The sequence below is a fragment of the Colobus angolensis genome, unplaced genomic scaffold, assembly GCF_000951035.1.
Source record: "Colobus angolensis palliatus isolate OR3802 unplaced genomic scaffold, Cang.pa_1.0 Scaffold233, whole genome shotgun sequence".
NCBI lineage: Eukaryota > Metazoa > Chordata > Mammalia > Primates > Cercopithecidae > Colobus > Colobus angolensis.
The window spans coordinates 2,232,776-2,259,611 of NW_012115522.1; the positions used below are offsets into that span (position 1 = coordinate 2,232,776).

At 40.8% G+C, this 26,836-nt stretch overlaps 1 protein-coding gene across 1 annotated transcript in view; it reads left to right on the top strand.

Annotated features, from left to right (window-relative positions):
• Positions 1–26,836, top strand: part of KIF13B (kinesin family member 13B) — a 231,979-nt gene that overhangs the window by 149,241 nt on the left and 55,902 nt on the right. The window contains exons 18-30 of the mRNA XM_011944608.1: positions 516–726; positions 1,571–1,733; positions 5,819–5,965; positions 7,627–7,776; positions 8,057–8,185; positions 14,274–14,444; positions 16,024–16,181; positions 17,832–17,964; positions 21,726–21,872; positions 22,474–22,503; positions 24,884–24,983; positions 25,514–25,640; positions 26,360–26,415. Of these exons, the coding sequence (XP_011799998.1) occupies positions 516–726; positions 1,571–1,733; positions 5,819–5,965; positions 7,627–7,776; positions 8,057–8,185; positions 14,274–14,444; positions 16,024–16,181; positions 17,832–17,964; positions 21,726–21,872; positions 22,474–22,503; positions 24,884–24,983; positions 25,514–25,640; positions 26,360–26,415 (1,722 nt within the window). The remainder of the gene's footprint in view (positions 1–515; positions 727–1,570; positions 1,734–5,818; positions 5,966–7,626; positions 7,777–8,056; positions 8,186–14,273; positions 14,445–16,023; positions 16,182–17,831; positions 17,965–21,725; positions 21,873–22,473; positions 22,504–24,883; positions 24,984–25,513; positions 25,641–26,359; positions 26,416–26,836) is intronic.

The window sequence follows — 26,836 nt, forward strand, 5'->3', positions numbered from 1 at the left end:
CTATTCTCTTGCCTCAGCCTCCTGAGTAGCTGGGATGACAGGCTTGCACACCACCATGCCTGGCTAACTTGTATTTTCAATAGAGACAAGATTTCGCCATGTTGACCAGGCTGGTCTCAAACTGATGACCTCAGGTGATCCGCCCGCCTCGGCCTCCCAAAATGCTGGGATTATAGATATGAGCCACCGCACCCAGCCAAATCTCTCTGCTTTAGAAACTTGCCTGCCACTGGTTTATGATTGTATTTCTGGAGGATTCGCCATGTCTTAGATTATGTGTAGAACATATAATAGACCTGCCTTTTCTGCAGGGAAGATGGTTGAGGATATGTCTGAGAATAGATAACAACCTGAGTGATCGAAAGTCAGGAAAGCTAAGTTTATGCCAAATTGTCTTTAAAGTATTAGTTACGTAGTATAGTTAAGATGACAAACAACATCACCATATAGAACCACATTTGAAGTTTGTTATGTTGTAACTCTCAATCATTTATCTTTTTTAAAAATGTGTTTAGATCCAATGCAGTCCATATTAAACAGCCTAGAACAACAGCATGAAGAAGAAAAACGATCTGCACTGGAGCGCCAGAGGCTTATGTATGAGCACGAATTGGAGCAGCTCCGGAGAAGGCTGTCTCCTGAGAAGCAGAACTGCCGGAGCATGGACAGGTTTTCTTTCCACTCGCCCAGCGCTCAGCAGCGCTTGAGACAGTGGGCTGAGGAGAGGTAGGCGGCACAGAGAGGCTTGTTACACGTATAACTCAGCCTCGCCACCTCTAACGCACCTAGGGGAAGTGTCAAATGGAAACATTGAGATGGTGCTTACAAAAGAATTATGTTAAAAGATAAGTGTTACAGCCAAGAACCATTTTGCATTTTTTTTAAAAAAGGGGAATTGCCCATTTATATTGCATTATTTAAAACTGTTGATGTTAGGTGCTGCTCCATTTTCAGTTGGTATGGCTTTTGGATTTGGACATACAAGTACACTTTGTCATTGTACTATGCTTCAGGTTCTGAAGTTTGGGTAGATGATTTTTAGAAAAACAAAGTTGATTATCTGGACTCATTAGCTCAGGTAGTTAAAGCATGGTGCTGATGAGGTGCAGATTGCAAGTGTCATCTCTGTACGGGATAATCAGCGTTATATTGAAATGCCTCATCCCGTGGTTGCAGACTGTACTTCACTAACCTCATATTATTTAAAGTTTGGTCTGCAGGCAGGCAGCTTCCCTTTCACCTGGAGATTGATAGAAATGTAGGATTTCAGGCCTCCACCTCAGACCTGCTGAGAAAATCTTGACTTGATGAAGATCCCCTGGTGATCTGCATACACGGGCACTGCCCTTATCTACAGCGGCCTGCTGAGTGGCTGTGTGCCAGTGCTTGTCGTGTAGTTCAGGTTCAAGTGTGCATGGGTCAGTGTCAGCAACACAGTCCCTGCGTGCAGACCACCATGGAAAAGCTCAATTCACACTTTGGCAATGATGTACTACCACTGTATGATTTTCTGACTAGCTGCTTTGTGTTAATCTCTTCCCTACCTTTGCCCCTTCTTTATTTTTTTAAGAGAAGCAACGTTGAATAACAGCCTGATGAGGCTGAGGGAACAAATTGTTAAGGCCAATCTCTTGGTGAGAGAAGCTAATTACATTGCTGAGGAGCTGGATAAAAGAACAGAATACAAAGTTACCCTACAGATTCCAGCCTCCAGCCTGGATGCCAACAGGAAGGTGAGGTTGCCATTCCTTGGAAAAAACAAAGATCTCATTGGATAAGATTGCCTGATGTTTCCTGGTGTTATTTAAGCTTCAGATCCCTATCTGTGCCTGCCCCAAGTCAGATCCTTTGTCCTCCTCGCTTTTGGGTAGAATTGACTTCCTTTCCGTTCTCTGCCTTTGAGTGTATGTATATTTTATCTGCTAGGGGAATATACTCTCCATCTCACCTGGCCCTGACAGTTCATTTCACTCAACTTTCTTCCTTCAAATCTGTTTAAATTCTTTCTTAGAAGTCTTCTTTGATTCATCTTCCCCAAGTGTCTTTTTTTCCCTTCCTTATGCTACCACTTTACACCCCCTTCCCCACAAGTTAGGTGTTCATTTTGCTTATGTTATTTTCTACTTCGAATAGCTTACGCTGTAAAACTGTTCATTAGTTCTGTCATGGTGTCATGTATATATTCAGGATCACACTTTTTTTGGTATAACAAGTTTAATAAAATGTAGGGGGAAGTCCCATCACAGTCTTCTATCTTTGCCATTCAGTTGAGTTTTTTTTTTTCCTTCTTTTTTTTTTTTTGAGGTTCTTTTCTAGCTCTTGATCACGTTCATACACAATTTCTGATGGATTAGGTAGAATTTTCTATTCAGATGAATTTTTTGTAGGTCCATGTGTTCTGTTTATCCTACAGTAGTCAACACAGAAAAGCTTTAATCGATCCATCTTGTATACTCTATTTTTGTTTGTTTGTTTGTTTGAGATGGAGTCTTGCTCTGTCCCCCAGGCTGGAATGCAGTGGTGTGATCCTGGGTCACTGCAACCTCCGCCTCCTGGGTTCAAGCGATTCTTCTGCCTCAGCCTCCTGAGTATCTGGGATTACAGGTGTGTGCCACCACACCGGACTAATTTTTGTATTTTTAGTAGAGATGGGATCTTGCTGTGTTGGCCAGCCTGGTCTCAAACTCCTGACCTCAAGTGATCCACCTGCCTTGGCCTCCGAAAGTGCTGGGATTACAGGTGGATATTCTAATTTGATAGCAAGGATTGCATCTTTCTTTCCCTATGACATCACAGCATTGAGGTCAGCATTTTGTACAGGGTTAGATATTTGGCAAATATGATTCTTAGTATTTTGAGAAAGGTATTGTAAATATGATGTAATCATTACAGATCATTGTTTTTGTATACTCTGTGTGTATTTTGAAAAATTTTACTTAATTAGAACTTACTAGTATTTGTAGGGAAAAGTCTGGGTACAGTAGAACTCACCAAAAACCGAAGAGGAAGGCCAGTCACAAGGAGAAGGCTCAAGGCCTAGTTTCTTCTTGAAGGCTGAGAAGTACAAGATCCTCTTTCATTTTATAGTGTACGAGTTGAAAAAGCAGAAATCTGAAAAATTTTTCCCCATTAAGCATGACTGCAGGCCTTTTCTCTGTAACCTATTTTGGGCTTTGTTGAAAGATGTGGCTCTGCTTTGGGGTGGCCATGTCAACACCCAGAAGTAACTCATGTCACCTGACTTCTCTCCTTAGGCTGTCTGTAGTCTTTAATGCAGCAGACTATTTTTTGGTATTTGAAAACTTGTTTAATGTCCCATCCATTCTGTGAACACTCTCTCCTCTGGTGAATTTTTTTCTTATTTCCAATTTTGCAAGAGGGCTAAGTTATGGTAGTTGCACCATATTGCCCATTGCTATTTAGTCCCAGGTCCAGCATTCTTCCCCAGGAAAGCCACTACCTACAAAGGTCACAGATGGGATTTCTGTATTTATTCACTGGCTGACTGAATATAAGGTAGGAGGGCCTTTAATTTTGACTGTAAGATGGCTGGGCGTGGTGGCTCATGCCTGTAATCGCAGCACTTTGGGAGGACAAGGTGGGCGGATCACCTGAGGTCAGGAGTTAGAGACCAGCCTGGCCAATACGATGAAACCCCATCTCTACTAAAAATAAAAAAATCATCCAGGCATGGTGGCAGGCAGCTGTAATCCCAGCTGCTCGGGAGGCTGAGGCAGAGAATCGCTTGAACCCAGGTGGAGGTTGCAGTGAGCCGAGATTGGGCCATGCAGCCCAGCCTGGGTGACAGAAAGAGACACTGTCTCAATTAAAAACAACAAAAAAACAAAAAACAACAAAACCACATTTTGACCGTAAGAATTCTCAAATGTTTGTTTTATTATTTAAATTTTTTTTCTTAGAAAATGTTTGTAGCAAGATGTTAATGAAACATCAGTATGTTCCCTTAAGTTTTTCCCAGTATTTCGAAGTTCCCTTAAGTTTTAAGTGGAACAATTGAAAAATTAAGCCAGTAAACCTAGATTGATTAGGTAACCAGTAGATACGTCTCCCTTGGGGAAATGTATAAGGGCCTTTTTTTTTTTTTAACTTTGTGGTTTTTAAAAGTTCTAAATTTTTTTCTACATTAAAAACACGTTGCTCAAGTTCTTCTGCTCTGAAAAAAATCCACATTGCTCTTATAAGCTGGAAAAACTTCAGAGCATACTTCTTTTTTGGAGGGGGTTGATATTTGCATAACAGAACATTACTATTTTATTTTATTATTATTTTTTTGAGATGGAGTCTCTGTCGCCCAGGCTGGAGTGCAATGGCACGATCTCAGCTCACTGCAACCTCCTCCTCTTGGATTCACGCGATTCTCCTACCTCAGCCTCCGGAGTAGCTGGGATTACAGGCACCCACCACCATGCCTGGCTAATTTTTGTATTTTTAGTAGAGATGGGGTTTCACCATGTTGGCTGGGCTGGTCTCAAACTCCTGACCTTGTGATCTGCCCACCTTGGCTTCCCGTAGTGCTGGGACCACACCCAGCCAAACGTTACTATTTTGAAGTGAACAACTCAGTGGCATTTGGCACAGTAACAATGTGGTATGAGCACTGCCTCCATCTAGTTCTGTATGATCTTAATAAGAAACCCAAACTGCATTTTGGAAACTGGTATCATTTATTGTTTCCACATGGGACTTTTCAGTTTACTCTTTTAAGTGTTTCATGTTTTATACCCCATGAAGATGCCATCCATTACAATAAAACAAAATTCACCCTCTGAGAGGTAAGGGGACGTTTCTTCCCCGTACACTGCAGCAAACTTTCCCTCTCTCCCCATTGATGCATTGTGGTCATATGGTGGCCTGAATAAAACACTTTCATTTCAACTTGCTGTTAAATGTGGTCTTTTGGGTTTTAAACTTAAAATCATTTCCAACTACAGTCAAAATTTAAATGTGGTGGCTCATGCCTATAATCCCTTTGCTTTGGGAGGCTGAGGCAGGAGGATCACTTGAGGCCAGGAATTCCAGACCAGCCTTGGCCATATAGCAAGACCCTGTCTCTGTGCAAAACAAACAAAATTAGCTGGGTTTATTGGCATGCACCCGTGGTCCTAACTACTTGGGAGGCTGAGGCAGGAGTATCGCTGGAGCCCAGGAGTTCGAGGCTGCAGTGAGCTATGATGTGCCACTGCACTCCAGCCTGGGTGACAGAGTGAGATACTGTCTCTTTACACACACACACACACATGCATACATATGTATATATTTATTTTTGAGAGCCTCACTCTGTCATCTAGGCTGGAGTGCAGTGGCGAGACTTCAGCTCACTGCAGCCTCTGCCTCCTGGGTTCAAGCTATTCTTGTGCCTCAGCCTCCCAAGTAGCTGGCATTAGAGGCACATGTCACCACACCTGGCTAATTTTTGTATTTTTAGTAGAGAGGGGTTTCAACATGTTGGCCAGGCTGGTCTTGAACTCCTGACCTCAAGTTATCCACTTGCCTTGGCCTCCCAAAGTGCTGGGATTATAGGCGTGAACCACCAGGCCTAGCAACCCCCCCAAAATTTTTTTTAATGTAAGTTTATACTTAAACTCAAGTTTATAAATAGATTTTGATTGTACTTGGGGATGAAGGTATTACGTTATAAGCTTGTAAGACTTTTGGGAAACTTTGTAATCCACAGATTAAAGGGTGATTGCCATTTGAGTTTTGGTGTAATGACATTTGACTGATGGGGGTGGAATTTTCAGCTTTGACTTCCCCGCTGCCTGTGTGTTTCTCACGGTCATTCTTACTCTCTCTGCAGCGAGGCTCTCTTCTTAGTGAGCCTGCAATCCAGGTGAGAAGAAAAGGAAAAGGGAAGCAGATTTGGTCTTTGGAAAAACTGGACAACAGGCTGTTGGATATGAGAGACCTTTATCAGGAGTGGAAAGAGTGTGAAGAAGATAACCCAGTAAGTTATTTAAGAGAAAATCACTTAATTGGTAATTATGGAAGGAGCCAAGCTGGAATGAGCCTACTCATTTCGGGGGAAAATTGTTCTTTTTCCAAAATTATAATCCTATTTCTGGAGTAAGGTTTATTTTAATCCCCTACGTTGTTTAGCAGATTAACAATTTTAATAATCTCTCTTTCTGGTATCTTCTTTTCTTCTCATTTCTGTCTTTTAGATTTCTAGCAGAATTCTCCACTTTCCATTCTGACTTCTGTTGGTGTGCGGGTGTCTGTCTCCTGTGCTCTCTGGGAAACTCTTTAGGACAGAGGCCAGGCCTCATTATTTGTCTCTCCTCCCATTGCTCAACCCGTTTAACCTTGCAGATAATAAACCTACAGTATATGTTTTGTAAGTTGAACATCAGTGGTATCTTAATATTTACAAGGAACATTTTTGAAGAAGTTTTGATCATAACATAGATGCCGTAGATCTATACATTGGTACTCTGTCCTCAACTTGCAGGTTTTCTTACTTAGATCAGCCATGTACTCGTATGTATTTAAAATAGAAATGCATATTACGTATGTCTGAATATATTTTCATTACTGTTAGGCCTGTTTCCGCATAGAGTTGTTTACTTCCTTTGCCTTTTGTTTTGTAAAAATGATTTTTCCAGATTGTCATGAATAAAAATGTTTCTTAGGTGACGTTTTTGCTTAAAACATGTTTGTCTCTTTGGTACCCCTCTCCTATTTCAACTTAGAAATAAAACAATGATAATAAATACAAAAGAGCCACTCCCATAAGGGCTCTCCTTTTTTTTTTTTTTAATTTTAATTTCTATGTTAGTGTAACCATTTTTTTCCCATAATTCATCCTCAATGTATTTTCAGATTAGAGAAGGACATGCTCCTTGTCTCAGTTTTTTTGTTTTTTTTTTTTGAGACGGAGTCTTGCTCTGTCGCTCAGGCTGGAGTATAATAGTACAATCTCAGCTCACTGCATCCTCTGCCTCCTGGGTTCAAGTGATTTTCCTGCCTCAGCCTCCCGAGTAGCTGGAATTATAGGTGCACGCCACTGCACCTGGCTGATTTTTGTATTTTTAGTAGAGATGGAGTTTCACCATGTTGGGCAGGCTGGTCTCGAACTCTTGACCTCGGGTGATCCACCTGCCTCGGCCTCCCAAAGTGCTGGGATTATAGGCATGAGGGCTCACCTTTCATTAGCAGAAGTGTATCTGATGACTTGCTAGGGACAAGCAGAGCAGATAAGAATTACTGTCTTCCCCAAAAGAAAGGTGAAGTGTAGTTTAGCACTCTCTACTTCTTTTTCTGGTCAACATGTATTGTTTATTTTGTGGCAAGATTTCCATGTAAAGTAGAATAACTGCTAAAAGTAATGACCTGTTACTGGGATTGCTCTGTCATGGGTGAAGGATACTGACTTCCATTGTGAATGGGAATGACCTCCATTGTGAATGGGAATGAGGAAGACTGTGTGAGGGAGTAATAGAAAGCTGTGCTTCAGCAAAAACTTTAGAGTGTTTTACTCTAAAAAATACAAGAGTCAGGATGATGAAAGTTAAGTTTAATGACCTAGAGTGCATCAAAAAGCAGTAGGTGGAATGCATTTATTGTAAGTGGTTATTCTGAAGTTGTATGTTCTCAATCTCTTTACAGGTCATACGATCGTACTTCAAACGTGCTGATCCATTCTATGATGAGCAGGAAAATCACAGTCTGATTGGGGTGGCCAATGTCTTCCTTGAGTCCCTTTTCTATGATGTGAAGTTACAATATGCTGTTCCCATCATCAACCAGAAAGGAGAGGTTGGTTGGTTTTCTCTTTGTGCCTTGTTTCCTGTAGAGAACAGTTTAAGAAACAAGAGGGTGGTGATGGGATATTGTTGCTGTTTTTTGTCAGTAATGTGTCTTATTAATACCTTGTGTTTCCAAGGACTCTGAGGGCAGAGTAACTGTCAGAGACTAGGCCTCTAAATTCCCATACACCATTAACCTGACACCTTGACTCTAAAAGAGAAGAGAGGTCGTCTCAAGGGAGCACGAACCAAATCTGGAGAAATGTTTCTGCCTTCCCCCATTGCTGCAGGTGGCAGGCCGGCTGCATGTGGAGGTGATGCGCATCAGTGGTGATGTCGGGGAAAGGATCGCGGGAGGGGATGAGGCGACAGAGGTCTCTTTTGAGAAGGAGACCCAGGAGAACAAACTGGTGTGCATGGTAAGTCCCAGCTTCATCCTAGTATTACATTGATATAAAAGTCATTGCAGTTTTTGCCATTACTTTTAATGGCAAAAATCACAGTTACTTTTGCACCAACCTAATAGTTCAAGTGGGGCTGATTTTGAGAACTGCAGGTCGTTAGATGTAAGTATCATGTTCCTTTTCAAATTTTGGAAGTAGAGCAGAGCCTCCCCCACTCAGGAAAATGCAAAATCCCCTCCTTCATTTCCAAGCACCTGCTAGTGGGCCAGACCTGCTGGTGGCTGAGAATCCCCACAGGAACCAGTTATAAAAAGAAGGTGGCGGGAGGGAGCAGGAAGTCAGCAGGGGGCGTAGGTGCTGTGTACAAGTGAGAAGGAGGTGAGGTGAGGTGAAGGAAGCCTAAACCTGACTCTTAATTCATAGCTCATCCTAGAACCAGTCCTCTTTCCCAGTAAACGTTTTTAGAATTGAAGCTGATGTTGAAGGGAGTAAGTTACGTGTTAGCCACAAGGTAGCGTGAAGCTGGAGCTGTTGGAGTCAGGCTGCTTTCTGTGAGGCTTCGCATATATTGAGAGGGCTTCTGGTGTTTCAGTTACTTCACTAGGAGGGGGAGGAATCTTAATTCACTGAATGGTTCATTTTTATTATATTGTACTTGATTTCAGAGCAGCTTCTTTGAGTCATATGATGATCAGAGATGGAGACATAGGGTTGATGACCCCACAATGGCCCATTTTAAAGGTGATGGACTAGTAAATACAACTCTCAAATATCACCTTCTGCTATTAAAGTAAAATAACATACAAGGACACTTCTCACTTGGGAAATATATCCTTATTACGGAAAAAAAGTACATTCTGAGTAATATGAGCCTCCTAAAATGAAGTTAAAATACCATGTTTTTTAATGGAAGATATCAAACATATACAAAAATAGTGAGAAATGTGTTACTGATCCCCATTCACCTTCACTCCACAATTATCACCTGTGGTCAAGCTTGTTTCATTCATACACACAGCCACTTCTGTGCTGCCCCCTCTCTTAGCACCCCAGGCACCCTAGCATCGTATCTTATCTGTAAATAATTCAGTGTGTGTCTCCAAAAGATGAGTCCTTAAACCAGTATAACCATAGTTGTCAAATTAGTAATTTGTCAAAAATTAATAATTTCTTAATATCATAAAATTGTCAGTTTCCTTAATTGTCTTGGTTGGGATGTCTCTTGGGTCTGTTTGAATCTTTAGGCCCTGGTATGCTCTTGCTGTCTGACTTGCTCACTTTCTCTTTTTGCCTCTCTCACCAAACCTGCAATTTATTGTAGAAACTGGGTTGTTGACCTGTAGTTTCCTATAGTCTGGATTCTGCTGATGGGTGTTACTTAGCATGTTAAGATGCTTTGCTGAAAATTGATAGTTAGGTATACACGTGTTAACTGAGGGAGGGAGGGAGGCAGCCAAGGTACTTTGTAGGTGGTGGCCTGTGTTCTTCCATCAGGAGCCACATCTTGTCTGGCTGTTTGTCTTTTGGGGATGATCAGCCACTGATGATTATTACCTAGATGCATTATTTTGTTAGGAGTTACAAAAGAATGGTGCTATAATTCTGTTGTCATTTCGTTTTTCTCCAGAGAAAATTCCTATTATCAACTGTTTTACTCTACAGAGATAATTTCTATAGAAAAGGAAGGATAAATGCTCCATCTCTCCCTTTATTTACACATTTTGTTTATTTTTGAGACAGAGTCTCGCTCTGTCACCTAGGCTGGAGTACGGTGGTGTGATCTCAGCTTACTGCAACCTCCATCTCCCAGGTTCAGGCAGTTCTCCTGCCTCAGCCTTCTGAGTAGCTGTGCCACCATGCCCAGCTAATTTTTGTATTTTTAGTAGAGACAGGATTTCGCTATCTTGGCCAGGCTAGTCTTGAACTCCTGGCCTCAAGTGATCCACCTGCCTCGGCCTCTCGAAGTGCTAGGATTACAGGTGTGAGCCACCATGTCCAGCCTAATTTTTAAAATAATAAATTGGTGTTCCAAAATGTGAGCAGTGGGTTTTTTTTGTCCTTAGTCTTAACAGCATGATTATGAACTCTTGGACTTAACCATATTTGGTGTGTGTCTGTCTGTTGCATTCACTACCTGTATTTAAACACAAATGTTCCCGTCTTTGGCCAGTGGGAGCTACTTCACTTGGCCCTTGACTGGGATAGCTTTCTTGTTTTCTGGTGTGATGAATATTCTGATCTCATCTTGTGTATTTCCTGTCCCAGACCTGGAATCAGCCATTTCTCCAAGGAACCTGATTCCTTTCAGTGGGAAGTGGTTTTGAGAGACCATATACTGGCATGTAATAGCCTTTTACGTAAAAAGGACAAGAACAAATAAGCTGTATGACAATAAATAAAACACTGGTAGAAAAACAAAAGAAACCAGCCTGGAGACAGTTAAGATATCATGGGTGATGAGTATAATTAGCCCTCAAAGAGGTCTGGATTTGTTTTTTTGTAACAAGGCTATATGCACATATTAACATCTTCATGTTTTCACTGATATAAAGTAAAGTTCGTATGTTTAAAACCTGGGCGCAAGCATCAATCCCTGCAGACATTCCTGGGCTCCTCTGTCTTGAACAGCTGCAAGTTGAAGTCTGTAGTATTCTGACACCTTGTGGTGCTTTTAGTTTTTGTGTGCAAAAATTTTTTTAAAAACCCCACAAAACGCAAACAGCCTGTGTTCATTTCTTATGGCTAATAGTCTTCATTCCTGGCAGTCGCATTCCTGAGAGGTTGCCTGTGGACGAGAGTTCAGCATATTAAATCTTGTTTCTTGTCTATTTTAGCATTAAAATTGTGATTAATTTTGAACGAAGAAAAAGGCTTTCAGATGGCATTTAGTCACAAAGAAGTATGTATTGAACATGTATCTACTCAATACCTGTTATAGGGCCGGGCGTGGTGGCTCACGCCTGTAATCCCAGCACTTTGGGAGGCCAAGGTGGGCGGCTCACGAGGTCAGGAGATTGAGACCATCCTGGCTAACACGGTGAAACCCTGTCTCTACTAAAAATACAAAAAAATTAGCCGGTCGTGGTGGTGGGTGCCTGTAGTCCCAACTACTTGAGAGGCTGAGGCAGAAGAATGACGTGAACCCAGGAGGCAGAGCTTGCAATGAGCCGAGATTGCGCTGCTGCACTGCAGCCTGGGTGACAGAGCAAGACTGTGTCTCAAAAAAAAAAAAAAAAAAAAGTTACAAGTCTCTCTTATTTCATTTCATTGGTGTGGTCAGTCTTACCTCTGTTAAGTAAGTTAGCTACTGATATTCCCATTTCACCTAGGAGAAAACTAAGCCTAAGAAAACTAAGAATTTAAGTAATTTGAGCCAGCACACAAGCTGATAAGTGGGCAAGATTTTTTTTTTTTTTTTTGAGATGGAATTTTGCTCTTGTTGCCCAGGCTAGAGTGCAGTGGCATGATCTCAGCTCACTGCAACCTCTGCCTCCCGAATTCAAGCGATTCTCCTGCCTCAGTCTCCCGAGTAGCTGGGATTACAGGCATGTGCTACCACGTCTGGCTAATTTTTTGTATTTGTAGTAGAGGTGGGGTTTCTCCATGTTGGTCAGGCTGGTCTCGAACTCCTAACCTCAGGTGATCCGCCCGCCTCGGCCTCCCAAAGTGCTGGGATTACAGGAGTGAGCCACCGGCGCCCAGCCAAGATATTTATTCTATTTCTTTTATGTAACTCCAACATCTTGTAATTTTCCCAAATGCCATATTGCCGCACCTTAAATAATATAAATATTTAAAAACACTTAATAAGAAAATGATGGTTTTTAAAAACTTGGTGGAAAAATTAATTGCAGAGTACGGTTTGCTCAGTTTGGTTTGGAGGAATAAAATATGTCAGCCAGTCTGTCTTTCATAGCCTGTCAGGAAGTAGCTATCAAGGTGTTTCAGACTCCCATTGACATCACAGAAAAGATGAATTATAGTGGGGGTTCCTGTTTGTTGCTGGTGTGTCTGGTATGGAAGAAAATAGAATTATCTGGTTTGTGTAATTTTGTGTGTCATTATCAATGCTTCCTGAAATGTTTTTGTTTGTTTGCTTGCTTGTTTTTTGAGACAGAGTCTCTCTCTGTCACCCAGACTAGAGTGCAGTGGTGCGATTTCTGCTCACTGCAACCTCCGCCTCCTGGGTTGAAGCGATTCTCATGTCTCAGCCTCCAGGAGTAGCTGGGACTACAGGCATGTGCCACCACATTTGGCTAATTTTTATATTTTTGGTAGAGATGGGGTTTCACCATGTCGGCCAGGCTGGTCTCAAACTCCTGACCTAAGTGATCCTTGGCCTCCCAAAGTGCTGGGATTATAGCCTGAAATGTTAAGGTTATGTTTGTGGTTTCTGAACTACATGAACTCTGATGTCATATATTCAGATTTATTTTCATTAAATATATTTACTGGAGGTAGATTAAATCATACAACATGCAGAAAGTGACCAAGTGAAAAATATGATTTATGATTAATGCTCAGTCATGTGAAAATTGGTTTAATCAGTTATAAAGTCAGAATTTAGCTTAACTGACTTCAGGATTTCATTTTCTTTATAGTTAGAGAAGTTTTAGAATATCGCAGTTTATCACAAAAACTCCAAATTAAAAAATCAACCCAGGCCAGGCATGGTGGCTCATGTCTATAAATCCAGCATTTTGGGAGGCTGAGGCAGGAGGATCACTTGAGCTCAGGAGTTCAAAACCAATCTGGGAAACATAGTGAGACCTCATCTCTACTAAAAATAAAAAAAATTAGCTGGGCATGGTGATGCACACCTGTGGTCCTAGCTCCTCGGGAGGCTGAGGCTGGAGGATCGCTTGAACCCTTAAAATTGAGGCTGCAGTTAGCCATGATTGTGCCACTCACTCCAGCCTGGGCAACGCAGCAAGATCCTGTCTCCAAAAAAAAAGAAAATCAATCTAATGCTGCCCACCAAAAGAAATATTAAGAATATTTGGGGCTGGGCACAGTGGCTCAAGCCTGTAATCCCAGCACTTTGGGAGGCCGAGACGGGCGGATCACGAGGTCAGGAGATCGAGACCATCCTGGCTAACACAGTGAAACCCCGTCTCTACTAAAAATACAAAAATCTAGCCGGGCGAGGTGGCGGGCGCCTGTAGTGCCAGCTACTCGGGTGGCTGAGGCAGGAGAATGGCGTGAACCTGGGAGGCGGAGCTTGCAGTGAGCTGAGATCCGGCCACTGCACTCCAGCCTGGGCGACAGAGCGAGACTCCGTCTCAAAAAAAAGAGAATATTTGGCTGCTTAGAAACTGTTATAGGCGTTTCTTCTGGGGCCTTTGGATCTGATTAGACATGTATCTTTAGTTGCACTTTGTTAAAACCACACCCTGCCCTCCTGGTCCAGAGCACGCTTCCTTTGATACGCCTTCCCCGCAAATCTGCATAGGGAAGGCTTTCCGTAAACGGTGCAGAAAATGGTCAACATTCACCGTCTTCACTTCCCTTCCTTCTCCCCCCACATCTTTAAATTATACATTTCTGGTGCTTTTAAGTTCTCCCAAACAATGTTGTAGTATCGTGTAAAATCTTCAGTTGAGAACCTTGTTCCTTTTTATACTTCAAAATATCAAATCCATGTTTTGCTCTTTCCTTAATATTTGTTGTTTCTTGGCACATACATTGATTTTGTTCTTCATTCGCTGTGCCTGACAATCTTGTTCTGTTCTATGGCTTATCTGTGGTTGGGCAAGTTCATATCATTGAAGAGTGCTGATGTTTGAGATCTTTCTTTATCTGAATTGATGATGATGATTCTTATATTCTGAGAAACTAACATTTAAATGTTCTTAGACTTTACAATGTCCACCTCTGTAGTCAAGGTCCTTGTAACCCTGCGTCCACCCTCTCACTAAATATAATAATTGCTACCGCTATTTCCCAGATGCAGAAGTCCAGTCTCAAGGTGGTTGGGATTTGGCCAACATAAACATAAGCACCTAAATTAGTGACAGAGCTGGGACTGGAACCTGCAACTCTGACTCCGAGTGCTTGTTGGAACCCTTGGGTTTCAAAACACACAGCCTTCTTTTTCCTTCAGGTTAAAATCCTCCAAGCTACTGGGTTGCCACAGCATCTGTCCCACTTTGTGTTCTGCAAATACAGCTTCTGGGATCAACAGGAGCCGGTGATTGTTGCTCCTGAAGTGGACACCTCCTCATCTTCCGTCAGCAAGGAGCCGCACTGCATGGTTGTCTTTGATCATTGCAATGTGAGTTTGTTTTCCAGAGTAGGTCAGCATTTAGATTACTCATGTAAAAACAAAACAGAAAATGAATCTTGTTTCTTTGAATAATTGTGCCAGTATATGTGTTGTAGAAGTTTCTGTAGAGTGTGGGGATTGAGTAAAAAGCGTCAATGCATCTATACTCCTCCACAACCCAAAGGTAGCTTTTGCATGAGAAACAAATACATATGTATGTATATATGCATATTCTTCTCCAAGGAAAATCTATGTCCTATATTAGATTATTGGAGAAATTATCTAAAACAGTTAAGAAACATATTTTAGAGAAAGTGAACATAGGTAACAGAGAAGAACTAACTTTATTGGGCACTGAATGCTCTGTGAAGCTCTTTGTTATTCCTTCATTTAGATCCTCACCGCAGTTGTCTTTGTTGATAGTGCATTTTTTTGTGTTTGTTTGTTTTGTTTTCTGTCACCCAGGCTGGAGTGCAGTGGCATGATCTTGGCTCACTCCAACCCCTGCCTCCCGGGTTCAAGCGATTCTCCTGCCTCAGTCTCCCAAGTGGCTGGGATTACAGGCGCCCACCACCACGCCTGGCTAATTTTTTTGTATTTTTAGTAGAGACAGGGTTTCACCATGTTGGCCAAGCTGATTTTGAACTCCCGACCTCAAGTGATCTGCCCACCTCAGCTTCCAAAAGTACTGGGATTACAGGCATGAGCCACCACACCCGGCCAATAGTGTGTGTGTGTGTGTGTGTGTGTGTGTGTGTGTGTGTGTGTGTGGTTTTTTTTTTCTTTCCTTCCCAGCTGAAAACACAAACAAATCAGAGAGGTCATTTTGCCCAAAGTAGTTTTTCACTGGTTTGTCCGTAGCTGGTGACCAGCAGAATGTGGACTGTTGGGTCCCCCAGTCTTTCTTGCTCCTGCATCACACTTGATCCATTTCATCTCTTTCAAGAGAGAGTCTTCTTTCTAATCCATTTGAAACCAAAATACTTCAGTGCATTAAAGATAGATAGAGAGATGGAGACAACAACAGAGATAGGAGATTCTGTGATTTCTTTAATAAACTGTTTTAGAGCTAAATCCTAGTTGCCATGTGTTATCTTATAAAGATGGACAGGCTGGGAGAATTTTTACAAATTAGGTCTTTTTTTGGTGCTAATGATTTTTATTTCCTTTCTTTCCTAATAGAGATAGTTAACTTTCTAAAAAGTGGGAAGAAATGTTTTTGCAACACACTACCTTATTGCATATAACCTTTATATCAGCACGTTATAGATCAGTGTTGTAACGCTTTATACAATTATGCTTTTAAAAATAGCTCCCAAAATATTGCTAACAAAATAGAATACAATGCTGGTCTTACATACTAGACTTTTGATCTGAAAAGTTTTTAAAAATTCAGACTTATAGTTATGTTTAAAGTCAACCTTTTGCCATCTGAGCATTCATTATGGGTTTTAGATGATAGTTCTGTATAACTAAAACATTCCGTTTTCTATTTTTTTCCCTGATATAATTAAGTATATGATGTCTGGTATAAACATAAGATTACCAGAAAGAGTTTGCTCTTCTGTAATTAGCTATTGTGTTTCAGGAGTTTTCTGTTAACATCACTGAAGACTTTATCGAGCATCTTTCCGAAGGAGCATTGGCAATTGAAGTATACGGACATAAGATAAATGATCCCCGGAAAAACCCTGCCCTGTGGGATTTGGGAATCATCCAAGCAAAGACACGTAGTCTTCGGGACAGGTGAATATTAGATGTTCATCTGATTCCATTTATATATATAAGTAATTTTTTTTCTTTTTTTGAGACAGTCTCATTCACTCTGTCACCGAGGCTGGAGTGCAGTGGCACGATCTTGGCTCACTGCAGCCCCTGCCTCCTGGGAGTAAGCAACTCTCTTGCTTAAGCCTCCCGAGTAGCTGGGATTATAGGCATGGACACCACACCTGGCTAATTTTTGTATTTTTAGTAGACACAGGGTTTCACCATGTTGGCCAGGCTGGTCTTGAACTCCTGACCTCAAGTGATCCACCCACCTCAGCCTCCCAAAGTGCTGGGATTACAGGTGTGAGCCACCATGCCTGGCCAGATTCCATTTAGAAGTTTTAAAAATTGCTAGAAATTAGTACTGCCATTTATAAAGGTTACTATTTCCTGAGCATGACCAGTGTTCCCTGGAGGGATGGCGGTGTCTCCGGGGTATTAATCACACAATTAAACTTCCTTAGGGAAGTGAACTGCAGAGAATGATGGAAGAAAGTTCACTTTGTAGCTGGTTAAGAAGAAACAGTGAAATGAATTTTGGAGAATAGTGACTTACTGTTATGAATTACTTCTAATTAATCAGCTGTAGAGAGGATGGATCAAGATTCACTCTAGTGTTGATATTTTGTCTTTAGCTTATAGCTCTGAGTGGCATCAGTGTTGGAAAGAGGTAGGCTTCTTTGTGGACTTAAAAGGAAGCGTTAATAGGGAATGGCTGAAATTGCATATGTTTGTGCTTTTCATCTAATTATAGATGAAAACCAGATTTACTTTTTCTTTTTTGCATTTAGTTAGTTTAGCAAATACTAAATTAGAAAGTGACATTTGACATTTTTTTCTTGATTCTCTTCCTGACCTGAGAAAAATACTTGGCAAATCACTGAAGCATATGGTACTACCTTTGTCTATCTATGAAAAGACAACCCCTGTATTTGCTTTTTTTTTTCCTTTTTTTTTAAATAGTTTCAAATTATTTTAGATTCGGGGGTACATGTGCAGGTTGGTTACCTGGGTATATTGTGTGATGCTGAACTTTGGGATATGATTGATCCTGTCACTCAGGTAGTGAGCATAGTACCCAGTAGGTAGTTTTTCAACCCTTGCTCATTCCCTGCTCCCCAACCCCTGGGAGTCTCCAGTGTCTATTGTCGCCATCTTTTTGTGCGTGAATATGCAGTGTTTAGCTCCCACTTATAAGTAAGAACATGGGGTTTTTGCTTTTCTGTTTCTGCATTAATTTGCTCAGGGTAATAACTTCGAGCTGTATCCAAGTTGCTGGAAGGGACACGATTTTGTTTGGTTGTATTTTTTTATGGCTGTGTACTTGCTGCTTCTGTACATCCGATTAGAATTTCCAGTTTTTGAGTAACGACTCTGAAATAGATTTGTCATTATATCTTTTTGAACAAAGTAAAGGAGCCATTTCTAGTTCCAATACTGTGAGTTTAACTTTGCTTTCCATTATACTTGCCAGTATGTACATGCATGGTACTCATTGAACTGCATATCATTCTGAATTATGCTGTTTGGAGGTCATTTTTGTTGTTAATTCTTATGTGTGTAGGACCCTAAGCTGCCTGTAATGAAATAGAAATGTATGATTTTACAAGAACTTCATGTATTTCCTAGATGGAGTGAGGTGACCAGGAAATTGGAATTCTGGGTTCAAATCTTGGAACAGAATGAGAATGGTGAATACTGTCCTGTAGAAGTGATTTCTGCTAAGGATGTCCCAACAGGAGGAATCTTCCAGCTTCGACAGGTAATAGGATCGTGAATGTTTATGTTGGATTCTTTGGTGCCAGAAAGCTTAATATTGGCTTCTTTTTAGCAGAAATGTTGGTAATAATGAAATCTAGACTGACCAAGTCCATTTCTTACATTAAAATTTTCCTATCTCATGTGGCACAAGTATTGCTATTAAATTTTTTTTTCTTTTATTAAAGTAGAGACACAGGGTCTCGCTTTGTTGCCCAGGCTGGTTTTGAACTCCTAGGCTCAAGCGATCCTCCCACCTTGGCCTTCCAAAGTGTTGGAATTACAGGTGTGAGCCACTGCTCTCAGTCAAGTATTTCTATTTATAATATATTAAAAACTAGTTCTGTTAGTTTAGGTAAGAAAAAGATTAAAGGAAAACTTAGAATTGATTTGTAGGACGTACGCCAAACATATCAAACAGCTTTAGAACATTTAGAAAGACAAGGAGAAGCTATGTGACATGGCAGAAAGAATCAGTATTCAGACTCTAAAATGCTTGGGCTCAATTCTGGCTCTCCAGTGTCTTAGCTGTCTATCCCTGAGCAAGTTCAATAACCTCTCGCCTTTGCCTGTTATGTAGACACGATGATAACAACACCTTCATAGGATTAATGTGAGGATTAAGAGAGATGCGTGTTTAAAGCATAGGGCCTGACATGCCAGGTGTTAAGTACACGCAGTTGGGTAGATACACATGCCAGAATCCACAGAGCAGAGAAGAATATGGGAGTGGCCACTTAACCCCACGTGCATCTGCAGAGTCTGTGCTGCCAACTAACAGGGAAATTTTTAATATAATTTGTATACAGGATTTGGAATTTTTTTTTTTCCTATACCTTAATGCATTGTTCAGGAGACTGCTATGTTCTGTGAGTTTCCATACTTTAAAACAGTAGTAAAACACTAGAATTGCTCTAGAAAATGAGCATAGAAAGCTTTCGAAGCAAAATAGAGAAAATTGAAGGAAAGAGAACATTTGCTTAAATGTTTAAGTTTCTGAATGTTTTAAGAGGAGGAGGATGATAAACACTTGTTCTCTGACCCCAACAAATAAATTTTAGCAAACTGAAAGGAGATTAGTTTAAATTAAATCATGTGTTATCCACAAAAAATATAATTCTTTTTTTTTTTTTTTTGAGATGGAGTCTCGCTTTGTTGCCCAGCCTGGAGTGCAGTGGCGCGATGTCCGCTCACTGCAAGCTCTGTCCCCCAGGTTCATGCCACTCTCCTGCCTCAGCCTCCCGAGTAACTGAGACTACAGGCGCTCGCCACCACGCCTGGCTAATTTTTTTTTGTATTTTTAGTAGAGACAGGAGCCCATCTCGGCCTTCCACAGTGCTGGGATTACAGGCCTGAGCCACCGCGCCCGGCCATAAAATAGAATTCTTAAGGGTGTGAAGAACATCTTTTTCTGGGCATCTGTTAAAAAAATATATATGTCTTCTTCGAAGCCTTAGAAAATCATCTACTGGAAGGCAAGACTGGATAATTTTCTATGATTTAGTATAAATTGGATATTTAAGTATTTGTCAGACTTCTGACACCCTTTACTAAAAGTGTTCAAAGAAATGTTGGTTTGTCAGGAAAGGACTTTTTGAAGGATATGCCTCTTTACCTTGATGCTGAAAAAATCATATTACATGATGGCAAAAACCGCAATTACTTTTGCACCAACTTAATGATAATAAAGACACAGAGGCCAGAAATTAGGTCCATTTGGATAAAACGTCGTGTGGAGAAAGAGCTGGAAAACAGAAGAGAAGAGGTTGTAGAAGCTTGTGGCAGCTGGTTTCGGAGGGCCTTGAATGCTAGGCTCATTTGAGTGTAGTATGTTTGAAAATTGGGTTGTATTGTTCTTGAACAGGAAGGTGGCAGAGGACAACTGATTAACTTTAACCATGTGAAAAGTGCTGTTTTTGTAGAAATAAATGGCCAAATATCAGCAGTGACAGAAGTTCTTATAGTTTAAGTGTACTTCTAAAAGTTGTTCTTTGGAACAGTAAACCATTGCCGGATCCTTTCTCTCCTTTTCTTCCCTCTCCTTAGGAATCTTCCCTTAAAGTGCACACTTGACCCTTCACACTTAGGCACAGATTCAAAATAGATCACTTCGGAAAGTGCTTAGGCAAACTAAGCAAATAAAAGGTAGCTAATTGAAATGACAAAACTATTTAGGCTATTAAAATATTTTCTTGGCCGGGCGCGGTGGCTCAAGCCTGTAATCCCAGCACTTTGGGAGGCCGAGATGGGCGGATCACGAGGTCAGGAGATCGAGACCATCCTGGCTAACATGGTGAAACCCCGTCTCTACTAAAAATACAAAAAACTAGCCGGGCGAGGTGGCGGCGCCTGTAGTCCCAACTACTCGGGAGACTGAGGCAGGAGAATGGCGTGAACCCAGGAAGCGGAGCTTGCAGTGAGCTGAGATCCGGCCACAGCACTCCAGCCTGAGTGACAGAGCGAGACTGCGTCTCAAAAAAAATAAAATAAAATAAAATAAATAAAATATTTTCTTTAGGACTTTTCCCACAAAATATCTGAGCTCACTTAGTCCTTGGTGATATTAAATCAGAAAACATCTGTATCCCATCCATTCAAATGGAGCTTGATAGGATCATTGGTTGCCTTAGCTGATTTTCCTGATCATGCAGAGCTCTTGGGAACTAAAATCTGATGGAAGAGGGCAAGAGCAATTGACTTGCAATTGAACATTTAAATTCCATTTTTCAAATGCTATTTTACATTTCTAAAATGTATAAACCAAGTTTGAAGTCAGTAATTTGGGAATACTGTGAGTTCTCTTTTAAAATATTGCTTCATTGTAAATATATACCAAGTCCCATACAATAAACAGTCTAAACAGTCATACTTGTATTTACTGATTATTATGTTTATAATTATACAATTAATATATTTATATTTATGACATATACTGCTATATCAGTAAATTATATTTTATATATTATATATACAAATTATATATATAATATATTTACTGATATTTACTGATACTGATTTATTTATATTTCCTGATATTATATTTATATTTATATTTATATTTACCGGTGCTTCACTCTTTAACAAGTCATATGTTTTTCTACAGTAATATTTTAACAACTGTATAGTGTTTTATTATATGTTTCACAATTTAAAGTTGCCAATATTATACATTCAATTTGCGTCTAATTTTTTGTTCTTAAAAGTGCTTAAGATTTTTTGTGTATATGCATGATTATTTACTCAGCTCTCTAGAAAGTCAAATTGCTGGGTTAAAGGAACTTGTATGTTTTTAAGTCCAATTGCCTTGCAGAAAACTTGCACCATTTTAAATTTCCACTTACAGTGTATGAAATTGTTTGTTTCATAAATGTAGGGCATTATTGGAAATTCCCCTTTTAAAATATATTTGCCAGTTTAGGAAGTGAAAATACAGGTGTATCATGCTTTAATTTGGATTTATTTATTTATCAGTAAGTTGAACTTTTTTATTGGCCAACTGTTTGCATTTCCTTTGTTAGAATTTTTTTAATGTTACTTCTTATTGAAAGAATATGTAAACATATATTCTGTTTTTTAGCTCACTTAAAAGGGAAATGATTTTTTCTGATTAGTTTTTAAATTTGTATTTTAATGCTTAATAATAAGGTATGGTGATAGTGTCCGAATTAAACATTTTTCTCAACATCAGCCTGTAGGGGTCTCTCTAAACCAAATTTTTGGAAATCAAGAAACTGATTTTAAGACTCTAAATTGTCTGTGACCCAGGGGCAGTCCCGGAGAGTTCAAGTCGAAGTGAAGTCAGTGCAGGAATCTGGGACTTTACCACTGATGGAAGAATGTATATTGTCTGTTGGCATTGGATGTGTCAAAATTAGACCGCTCAGAACCCCCAGAATGCATGAGACCTTCCAAGTAAGTTGCTATGCCTGTTATGTTCTTCTTGAAAGACAAAATCAGACCAGAGTGCCTTTTGGAACCTGTACGAAAACTACTTTCTGTGAACAATTCTTTCTGTGAATCTTTGCTGTCCTTTTTTGTGTCTTGCATTTTCATGGAATCATTGCATCGGACTGTATTACTGGTTTTGCCCTGGTGTAGGTGGCAAGCTGAGGGTTAAAACGTCTCTGCCTCCACAGATTCCACAGTGCCTGCTAGTGATTAACTGCTCAACATCACCCCACCCCTCTGGAGAAACCCCCTACTGGCTTGTAAAGACTATTTGCCAGCAGGTGTTTGATTTCCCCTGGTGAGTGGGACTATAAACCCAGCAGGGAGAGCATTGCACTGGTTCCCGAAAAGGTCAAATGAGTGTTCTTCACTCTTCTGTGAGCAGCTCCAACTTCCTGACAACTGTAAAACCCAGAGCGAGGGTGTGGGTAGGTGGGAGGTGAAATAGTATATTAATTCAATTGGAAAATATAAATTATGGGTAAAGAGTCAGATTGCTTAGCATAGCCTGATTCTTGGATAAATCAATAATTCAGTTCTATGTAATGTATTTTTTTTCTTTTAGGAGGAAGAGGAAGACATGGACAGCTACCAGGTAATTTAGCACCTGTTAATCTCATCTCAAATAAACATGTTTAAAGTATATAATTACACATTCCTGGATCTGGCAATACTGTTATTTAAGGATTAAACAATTCATACTGCTTTTTTTGTTGTTTTAAAGTACAACAGAGTAGGGAACATTGAGTGTTGTTTCATAGACCGTAAAATGTTTTAGGAGTGGGAAATCATTTGTGACTGAGATCCTTTTCCAAACCTAGAGCTCCCCATCCAGGCCCCCTGAAGATCCTTTTCTCTGGATCCTCTTTCCTGGACATTTTCTGTCCTGAGGGAGTCACCACTCGTTGCCCTTATTATAGTTGTGTCAATCTGAGCTTCAGTCAACAGTAGGTGTTTTGCATATTTTTGTTTTTTGTTTTTTTGTGACACAGTCTCATCCTGTCGCCCCAGGCTGGAGTGCAATAGTGCAATCGCAGCTCACTGCAACCTCTGTCTCCCGGGTTCAAGCAATTCTCCTGCCCCAGCCTCCCGAGTAGCTGAGAGTACAGGTGCATGCCACCAAGCCCAGCTAATTTTTTGTATCTTTACTAGAGACGGGGTTTCACCATGTTGACCAGGCTGGTCTTGAATTCCTGACCTTGTGATCCACCCGCCTTGGCCTCCCAAAGTGTTGGAATTATAGGTGTGAACCACTGCGCCGGGCCGTATTTTCCATTTTTTAAGCCAGATCTTTCTTCCCCACTTCCTGGAATCATACAGCATTTGGAATCTTTTTTTTTTTTACTTTCTTTTCCTAACCTTCTAAAGATTTTGTTTCTGTCTATGCAGTTTCATCTGTTAGTCATTGTTCAGGACTGTCAGGGCTCTTTGGAGCCTGATTATGTCATCCGTGTAGTCACTCTCTTGGTTTTACATCATTCTAATTTGATAGAAATGTCTGCTTTCCTAAAAGTCGCTGATAAAAACACTGTATCAGATAGGGTTAAATACAGAGTCCTATGGCACAACAATAGAGACTTTTTTCAAGCTGACATTAATCACTGTTCTTTGGATGTGATATTTGGGTTCTCTGTGATTTCACTGAAATAGATGCATTGCACGTTTCTCCATCTTGTCCATAATAGTGTCATAGGCTATTTGGTTAAGTGCCCTAGTAAAGTCCAGACACACTATATCTGCAGCATTCCACTGACCTACCCAGTCTTGTAACCTTATTAGAAAAGGAAATGAGGTAAGATTGGTATTCATGTAGGTGTTGGCTTGTAGGTTGTTATTCTGTTAATGACAACCCCTGTCCCCTTTTTCCCCTACCTGTTACCCCACAAAATGCACAAAAACAAGTGAGAGAAGCATTTACATGTCTTCGAGAGCCTGTGTTGATAGAAAGCAGAAGTTACAAAAGTTGAAGGATTTGTCTGATTATTCCAAGATACATAAATTGAAAGTGGTTTTTTGTTTGTTTTGGTTTGGTTTGGTTTTTGGAGACAGAGTCTTGTTCTACCACCCAGACTATAGTGCAGTAGAGTAATCTTGGCTCATTGCAACCTCTGCCTCTCAGGTTTAAGCAATTCTCTTGTCTCAGCCTTCCAAGTAGTTGGCATTAAAGGTGTACACCACCATGCCCAGCTAATTTTTATTTATTTATTTATTTAGATACAGTTTTACTCTCTTTGCCCAGGCTGGAGTGCAATGGCACGGTCTCGGCTCACTGCAACCTCCGCCTCCCGGGTTCAAGCGATTCTCCTGCCTCAGGCTCCCGTGTAGCTGGGATTACAGGCACCTGCCACCATGCCTGGTTAATTTTTGTATTTTTAGTAGAGATGGGGTTTCACCATGTTGGGCAGGGTGGTGTCGAACTCCTGAACTCAGGTGATCTGCCTGCCTTGGCCTCCCAAAGTGTTGGCATTACAGGTGTCAGCCACCGTGCCTGGGCAATTTTTTATATTTTGAGTAGAGACAGGGTTTTGCTGTGTTAGCCAGGCTGGTCTCACACTCCTGTCCTCAAGTGATCCACCCGCCTCAGCCTCCCAAAGTGTGAGATTACAGGTGTGAGCCACCACGCCCAGCCATATTGGAAGATTACTGAGTCCTGTTTGTGGGTTTTATCCAGCAAAGAGACCTTTTAGAAAATTTTTGTTGCAGGTGCTTAAAGTTCTACCCCCAAGCCATTAGAAATAAAACTGGTTCTGGATACCTGAGAATGCCCTTTCTGTTCGAGAAAATAATGCTTTAAATTCTGAAAATAGCTGTTTTGAATGATGGGTACAGTCAACTGGCAGTAGTAATAAATAAATTATTATATACTACCTTACCTTTCCAAGGCATAGGAGAGTAAGGTTCTAAGATAGGAGCATCAGTTTCAGATAGATTATCTTGACATTACATTGAACATGATTTTCCTTGCTTGCTTCCAGGATCGAGATTTAGAGAGACTTCGTAGAAAATGGCTAAATGCATTAACAAAACGTCAGGAGTACTTGGATCAACAATTGCAAAAGCTTGTCAGTAAACGTGGTAGGAACAACAAATAGAATATTTTTCTCCCCTGCAAATCAGTGCATAAATAATTATTCTCCCTTTGTAGCCACATCAGTTAAGAACCAGATGAACACATCAGTAGTGGGGATGGCAGGAGCAGATGAGTGTTACTCCTTGTTTATGTCATACCGTTTATCCAGCTGTCATATCTTGGTGGAGGTCTTCCTCCCACCCCTCACAAAGAAAGAGAAAATATGGTGCACAAAGCATACATGGTCTCTCAAAGATAACATAAAGGAAGGTGGTGACTCTTCTTATCCAAAGGGCTTGAGTCCTCTGACTCTGGACCAGTCACTCCTGTGTGGTCCCTCTGTAGGCCTCCCAGGAACTGAAGATGGCCTCTGCAGGAGCCCACCTGACCTTCCTAGCTGTGGGTTGGTTTTTTATTACTGGGAAGCACTTGTCAGCTAATAACTGAAATATAGGCAAATCCAGTCTTTACTCAGGACAAAAAGATAAATGGCAAGTGAGGTTTTGGCATTGAATCCTCATTCTTGGTGTTATAGATAAAACAGAGGATGATGCTGACCGCGAAGCGCAGCTTCTGGAGATGCGGCTGACCCTAACTGAGGAGAGGAACGCGGTGATGGTCCCCTCTGCTGGCAGTGGTATTCCAGGGGCCCCAGCAGAATGGTACGAACCCTGTGGTGCGTCTCATGAGGTTCTGAATGCTCACCAGACTATCTGCTTTTAGCTTGAATTTTGCGTGTGCTACGGTTAATGGAAGAGTCATAATAGCATGGGAAATGTTTAAATTAAAGGAACTGTTAAATTATTTTCATGAGTTGAATAGCTATGGCCTAAAACTGTTTTATTAAATAATGTTGTTATTGGCCAAAGTCATTAAGATTTCTGAGAACTTAAATCAATATTTAATACCATTGCACTTAGCATTAAAAAAATAGTTAATATGTTAATTACTTGGGTCATTCCCTTAGAAGACTGTTCGGTCATAAGAAAATTGCATCTCCACGCGATTTTGGTTTTGGTGCTGGCTTAAACTGTGTTGTCAGCAAATGTTCTGTGCTACTTTATAGAAATTAAAAATAGTAAATTTAGCCAGAGGGAGCCCTTAAGTATATCATTTTATGAGAAAGTAGGTTTAAACAAGAGAACTTCACTATAAACAGGTAGGGGTGTCTTACACGGCTAAGTTCAAATGTCAGGGTACAAAGCAGCAGCTACAGTGGAGGCTTTGTGGCCTCTCTGATTCTGGATTAGAGTAAAATCAGGGCCAGGATTATTACCGCTTTGCCCTCTAACAGTTCTGAATGCCATTAAGGCTGTGTTCCTACGTGCCTGCCACTGAGAAAGTAACCTGATTCAGATGCCATTTGTACTTCATGTTTTAGGACCCCAGTGCCTGGGATGGAGACACACATTCCTGTTATATTCCTGGACTTAAATGGTAAGTTAGGAGGTGTTTTCTGAAGGCTTACCTCTGAAAATGTATTGTCTACGTAACATGTAGATTCCAACCAAGTGCATCATGAGGCAGTTCTGTCCTCCTAAGGCTAGAACCAGTTTGACGTTTGTGCAAGTCGCCTGGTTGTAGACAGACTGATTTGTATGTCATAGTTCGTGTTTTTGACAGTAATAGACGCACTTCACCATGCTCCTCACCTCTCATTCCTGCAGCTCACAGTGCCATGTGGATGCTCTACTTTCCCGGTGTTAGGATGGTAGCAGTGTTTTTCTGCACTGAAAATATTTTCTTCTTTAAATTTTTTTTTTTTTGAGATGGAGTCTTGCTCTGTCACCCGGGCTGGAGTGCAGAGGTGCGATCTCGGCTCACTGCAACCTCCGCCTCCTGGGTTGAAGCGATTCTC